The following is a 7,091-nucleotide window of genomic DNA, read 5'->3' as shown; positions in this document are numbered from 1 at the left end:
CTGGGCCAGGCACTTCACTCGTCACACCACAATTTTTAGTGTCAGAACCAACTAACATTTCTCAAAAATTTACAGAGATCAAAATTCTCTCTTGTATATGCATCATTTTGATGCGGAAAAAAATGCAAATACATACTTATTACAGATAGAACATGGTTCGTATATTTTTGCATGAATAAAAAATTAAGGAATTTTTAAAGGGTTCGTTCATGATTTAAATGTATTGAGATATACAATATATAAATATCAATATATTTAACCTATTTATTTTTTACTCATACTTCACCGAAGTCAAATATCGGAAAATTAAATTAATGAAAATTCTCATCTTCACCATTACCAAAAGAAAAGCAGGCACTAAGAGTATGCTAGAAGCTAAACAATAACAAAGTGAAAGTGACGAACACTGCTTTGCTGCCAGAGTCCAAAACAAAATTATAAATAACACACAAAACACAATGTCCCCCCCCCCCCCCCTCCAATTTTTATGTGACTTGATTAACATAAATTTTGTAGGATCTATTTAAGGGCCCTTCAGCAATAAAAATCATAATTAAGGACTTTTTAAAGAAATTAAGGAGGCGTATGAACCCTGTAGAATGTCAAAGAAACCATCTGTGCCACACAAGTAACATTAGCATTTTTTGCATGAAAAAAATGCTCTGAGAAACATTATGATGATGACAACTTATAATTTAGCTTACTGCAATTTCAAAAAATCAGATACATAGGATTTATGAAAGCTGTCTCTCCATGGGAAAAATAGAAAAGAAAAAAAAATTCCATAATTTCCATGTATGGGTGTAAATAATAAACAGGTACCAAATTGGGACCATGGTTCAACTACCAATGGAGTCAAACCTGAATTTTTGTGAGTGGGGAATGTTGTAGATGTTGCCTTAGAGGGCTTGAGTTGTCTCAGGGTACTCCCACTGCCCCCATTCATGCATTCCATCAATGATCTATTAGTATCTCATCACCTTTTATTGTCTCTAATGACCCCAATGTTCGATGAGACGTAAAGCTCAATCCATATACATTTCCAGCATTGTTTGGAATTAAGTACAAAGTCAACGTCAATGAAGTTCGTTCACTAAGGTTTCTGTAATTAAAAAATTGCGGGATTAACAAAAAGTTTTAAAATGCTTAGTTATATGTAGTTATAGACAATGTGCTAGTGTCACACTGGAAAAAAAAAACCCAAAGAAACAATTACAGTATTCCAGCCGTTTCATGCACAATTCTGAGGTAGTGACATCAGATACAGCGCATAAGGGCCAGCAATTTGCGATCATTATCAGTGATACGCGGAAGTGCGCGGCAAGGGGACGAGATACAGATCTTACGGTACGCAATCAAATCATACAACAGCACCAAAACGGTATTTCGCAGTGCCAAATTGGCAGAACGTTCCTTTTGACCCAATCCACAGTGTGGATTATTATAAAATGTTTCACTACAACTGGAAATAGCTGTCCGGGAAAGGTTCTCAGTTAGAAGCAAATGTTGACGGATCGGGAAGTATGTACACCTATTTTGTCAACATATTTGTAACAATAGGCAATCAGCAGTTGCAGATCTAGTCATGTGAGCAAGACAAAGTTTTGGAACGACAATTTCCAAAAGCATCCTTGCGTCGATACAACAAAAGGTGTGGCTACACATTCTACAAAGCGAGACGTAAGTCATTTCTCACTTCATCGAATAAACGTCGGCGTGTTGTGTGGGCCAAATCTCACCTCAGCTGGACTCCATTTCAGCTGGAACAAGGTACTGTGGACAGATTAAACCATTTTTTAGGTTTCATATGAAATATTGGTTGAAAGGTTGTTAGGAAGACAGATGAAGCAAACAATCCATCATGTTTCAAGCGCGTGATTCTTAAACCAAGCTCTGTGATGGTGTGCGGTTGTATGGCAGCGAATGGGGTTGGCAATTTGCATTTTTTACAGGTACGACAAAGGCTCCAGACTACATACGCATTCTTGACGTGAATCTACACACATCAGCGCAGCGATTGTTTGGCCGAAAACGATAACTTCTTCATCAAGATAAGGCACAGCCACATACGGCAGAGGTAACACAAACCTGGCTAGGTAGGAAACTTGCTGCTAGCAGCAAGTCCGGATCCATCTCCTATAGAGAAAATCTGAACAATTCTTAAGAGGACAATGGCTTAGCGTCATCCCAGCAATATACAACAATTCCAGGATTACTTGCAGCACGAATGGTGAAAAATTTCTACAGACAACATTAAGCCGTTTAGTGTTGTTCATGCCTAAACGTCTTACTGCGTTTATCGCTGTAACGGTGATGTCACCTCTTGGTAATCTAACTGAACGAACATTTTTGACTTTCGTTGAGCATTTGTATCGTTTATCATCACTATCTGTTCTGCTGCAAACTAACACAAATGCTGTTACAACTTTGTATTCAACATATCAAATGTGAATAACATGTTTCTTTTGCATTTACGTTTCTTCGTGTTTCCCCAATTCCCTCAATTCAAGCAATTTCTTACCTGAATAAACTTTATTGACTTTGACTTTGTACATATTTGTTTTGATACATCATAGCAATAGCAAATACTAACCACAATTTGCAGATTGTTGCACATCATGAGAGAATAAAATTAGTGGTTTCAGCGAAGAAAAATAATTGAAACAATTTTTTTGACTTCTATTTCAAGAATGACGCAATAGATTTTGACTTCTATTTCAAGAATGATGCAATAGATTTAGACTTCTATTAATGAAAAGTCTTCACACACCATTAAAAATACATTTTAAAATTAGAGTGTATAAAAAAAACTGTTTTTCTTGTAAAAGAAACTAAGAAAATCTTCACATATTGGAAATCTAAAAAAAAATAGGGTACGTATTTATTCACAATTTTCATATTTTGAAATATCCTTACAAAAGCAATTTTTTTTTTGGTTAATGAGCTATGCTCTGTAGCTGCTTTTAGTTAAAATTTTATGTTTTATATCCCTCTCACATAATTTATCTCTCTTGTTATAATTATTGTAAATTAAATACTACACCAAGTAATCAAGAAATTTTGATAAATTATTGCAGTTAAAAGTTTAAGATCACACAAAAATACTATCATATAAATAGGGGCTACGAAAACTTCAAATAATCCAAAGTTCAATTTTTTATTTGCTTCTCAATAACAAATGGGAAATAAAGTTAACGTCCCAAATTTTTTCATTTCTAAATCACAAAATGAAATATAATCTTTGCTCACTCCTTCTTCAAAAACTAATTAAGTATTACGGATTTAATATCAAGCTAAAAATTATTCCATAGCATAATAGAATATTTTATAAATCAATATATATTAACATGCATTTTTCTAAAATTTAAAGTATAGGCTCTAAGGACTACAATGTGAAGATTTAAAACATCCTGTTAAATATTGAACAGTAACTTATACCACTCACAAAGATGAAACTTGAAAAAAATCCACTACCACAACACTATACTGTTTAACTTCTATTACTAGTATTACGATACATGCTTAAAAAATAATAAAATCAAAATAAATTATTCCAATAGTTTATAAATAATATACAATATTGTTTAAACCCTCCAACAGCATTGTAGAGATTTTTATATTACGTATTAGAATGAAACACTACAATTTACAAAGCATAAAATTTTGTACAAAAACTTATTTTTGTGCACACATTATCAAGAAAAAAGAATGCAATTATGCAATGTTTATAAATATGAAAGTACAAGAGACAAAACTAAAAACTAAAAAAAGATCTGTATGCTTGCAAAGTCGATGTGAAGAATCATGCACTCCGACGCAGTGTGGAATGTTTCGATACGCAATGCGCCAGGCATGAGTGTTTGGTCCCAGAAAGAGTCAGCTCAGCTACACGAGAAGGCCCAGAGGAAAAGACAGAGACAGCAAAGTGGTGCGAATGCAAGGAGCCGCTCGAATGCGCTACCCATGCACAGTGTGGAGTGTGCACTGTGCTCTCTACCAAAGCCAATGCACCAAGGCCAACGCAACGCAAGGCAGAGTACGACGACCACGGTACCTCTCGCTCGATCAGCTTTTCAACAATCTCTACAGTGCGAACTTTGCGCTCGCCCGTCTGCTCGTCAACGTACTCCTCCGTCTTGCGGGTCACCGTTTCCCCCACAACACGTTCAGATTCTCGCACCTTCGTCGCGCCCTCTTTGGCCCGCACTGCGAGCTTGGGGAAATCGTCGCTAGAGGGCCTCAACGGGTTGCGCAGCTACAGGCATGGACATGGAAAACTCTTTACAGACTATCAACAACCGCCTGTTGGGCTCACAAACAGGGATGGGTACTTTAGGCCCCTAATTATCCTCGCAAAAAAAAAAAAAAAAAAAAAAAAAAAAAAAAAAAAAAAAACTTAAAATTTTTATTCAATTGAAAAGCTTTAGAAACACCAATTCACAACCTAGTTCTTATGAAACAATTTAACTGTAATAGGTATCAAACACAGTATTATATTCTTCCATGAAGAAAGTTTATTTATGAAAGTTTTCTAAGCAATGAACCTAATTCACATTTCACTTTTGACTAGTTCCATAAAAAGTGAAGAGCAAAGACTGAAAAATTCACGATGAAAACTACATACTTTGCCATGCCACTACAAATTATTTGCAGAAGTTTGTATTTATTTACACAATAAGAAGAACTTTACCTGTATCAATCACCACAGAGTAACTTTGTAAAAAATATAAAAATAAGTATCAATAAAGAACAAGTCCTTGACTATGTTTTAAAAGTGGCACAAAATAAATTTTATCATTCAAACTGAAACTTGCATTGCCCTTTTATTTGGCTCAACAATTTACAAGAGAAAAAATTTTCCCACAGGAAACAGTTTCACCAGACAAAAAAAAACTGACAGCAAAGCACACAATGTCCTGGAAAGATAGAAGCTGGCATGTGCTAATGTGTATCAGTAATGTGCATACCATTCTTTACCACTCACCTTACAAAACCTCTGCCAGGAAGAGAGCATGGATTAAAAGATTTACACAACAGTTAACATATGAACACTGTACACACTACAGTGGAAACTCAACACAAACTCCTCCATGGAAAAAAAATTCCTCCTTTTTAACTTTATTAGTATATAAAATTTTTTTTAAATTACTTTAAAACAGTTTAGACATAACAACAAATCCAAACGAAGAATCATTCAATGAAGTACTCAAACTGAAGTTTTAAACTGTATGCTGTATTCATATTGTAATGCAGAGACGATTAAAATAATTTAAAAGTGTGAAATACAAGTACCAAAAGTTAAAAAGTCAAATTGTTTTCACCAAATGAAAACCCAGAATTGTCTTTAAAATAACCGAGTAGGGATGGCTTAGAATAGAATTTATAAATATTATAATACAAAACAAAATAAAAGTTTTTCCTCCGAAATTCTTAATAATTTAACGTAGTACATCTACTGGGCTGCAAGTTGGTATTATATTTTAGCGGTGTAGGCCTTTGTCTTACAAATTTAGTGAATAATTATTTTAGGTATAATTTTAATGACAGCTGTTTATTGGCTTAAAATGTACTAATTATTTGTTTATATGACATATTTTTTGCTTGGATGGTTAATTTTTATGTGTATTCATGTATTTATTTTTAGGAATTATTTTTTATATTTATTTTATTTACTACTGCCTTGATACTATGCCTATGTGAATATTAAGTTTTTAAGTTCAAATTGAATACGAATATGAATACCATATTATTCTTGAATACTAATATCTAAATTTAATAATAAGAATAGAATTAGAATTCCTCTAAAAAAAATTTCCGCATAACGTAACAAACACAGGGGAAAAAAAATGTAAATTTGAATTGTAGAGGCTTCTGGGATATTAGACAAATAATACTAAAGTGACAGATTCGTTAGGTTAACACTTATACATAAAGTTTTGTTAAAATATTTAAATATGAAAGAAAAATATTGTGTTTGAATAAGCTCATATTAACATATTCGAACCCTAGTTATTCACACGTTCTCATGACAGCCAGGTAAACTGTATTTTAGTTCAGCAATATTATAAACACAGTTTCTGCTAATTTAATGATATCTGAAACAATTATTTTACTTTCTTTTTTTTTCATTGCAACATCTGTTTTGACATAGATACATACAGCAAATAAGCTGTTTCTGTGTCACATAGTGTTAGATAGATTGTGAATATTGATTTATACTCCATCATAATCATTTTTTCTTTCCCACTACGAGTAACTTGTGTTAAAACTAATACAAATAATATTTTGTTTTCAAGTCTTAAATGTCACAAATATTCCGGGTTTTATATTGTTCATGTGATTTTTACATTGCTGTTTAGCGAGATACTAATGAAAAGTCTTTGAATATTTGCTGCATGTTCAGAACGATGCTTAATGTTGTTTACATCAATGAGTAAAAACAATCTTCTTAGACTTAACTGATGGAAATATTATCAAACAGAACTTCTAATTAAAATTATGAATAGCTTATTTTAAATATACAGCAGTCAGTGCTATAAGCAAGAAAAATGTGTGGAAAAGTGCACTGCAAAGAAAAACTGCAAGCAACTAAGTGGTAAAAGTGTTTCTTTCATCACAGGCAGGTAAATTTTTATAAGTATATTATTACTAAAGTGGTAATCTTAAAATACTATTATGCAATAATTTAAACACCAAACTGAATTGAGTGACCAAGACATAAATTATAATAAACTTTTATTCTTCACTGAAATGAACTTTTTTGTCAATTTATATGTGTAGACTATCGAAAAAACGATGTTTGTAGATACTTTTTTGTTACATTTTCTGGTACTGTGACGTTACACCACACCAAAATTCTATGAGAAGATATATTATTTGCTTAAAACATGGTAATGGTTGTTAATAATTTGTGAACATTTAATTTCATTAATGTACAAATCTCCAATCAGTAGCAACAAAAAAACAAGAAATATCTCTTGTCATAATAAATAACTAAAAATATTAGTAATTGAAAAAAATATATATTGAATTACGTGCTAAAGCATTCACAAATGGTTCAGTTTCGCACAAAAATCTTTTGTATTCGTTAA

The 7,091-nt window shown here is 32.7% G+C and overlaps 1 protein-coding gene across 6 annotated transcripts in view; it reads right to left on the bottom strand.

The window, feature by feature from the left end:
* The window catches only part of LOC134543362 (protein lap4), a 237,352-nt gene that overhangs the window by 5,694 nt on the left and 224,567 nt on the right, over window positions 1-7,091 (bottom strand). For 5 of the 6 annotated variants that reach the window (XM_063388350.1, XM_063388354.1, XM_063388355.1 and 2 more), the window contains one exon: window positions 4,055-4,255. The exons of the other annotated variant lie outside the window; for it this stretch is intronic. In XM_063388350.1, the coding sequence (XP_063244420.1) occupies window positions 4,055-4,255 (201 nt within the window). The remainder of the gene's footprint in view (window positions 1-4,054; window positions 4,256-7,091) is intronic. 6 annotated transcript variants of the gene reach the window in all.

This window comes from Bacillus rossius, assembly GCF_032445375.1.
Source record: "Bacillus rossius redtenbacheri isolate Brsri chromosome 9 unlocalized genomic scaffold, Brsri_v3 Brsri_v3_scf9_2, whole genome shotgun sequence".
Classification (NCBI taxonomy): Eukaryota; Metazoa; Arthropoda; class Insecta; order Phasmatodea; family Bacillidae; genus Bacillus; species Bacillus rossius.
This window is presented reverse-complemented; position numbering and strand designations above follow the sequence as displayed.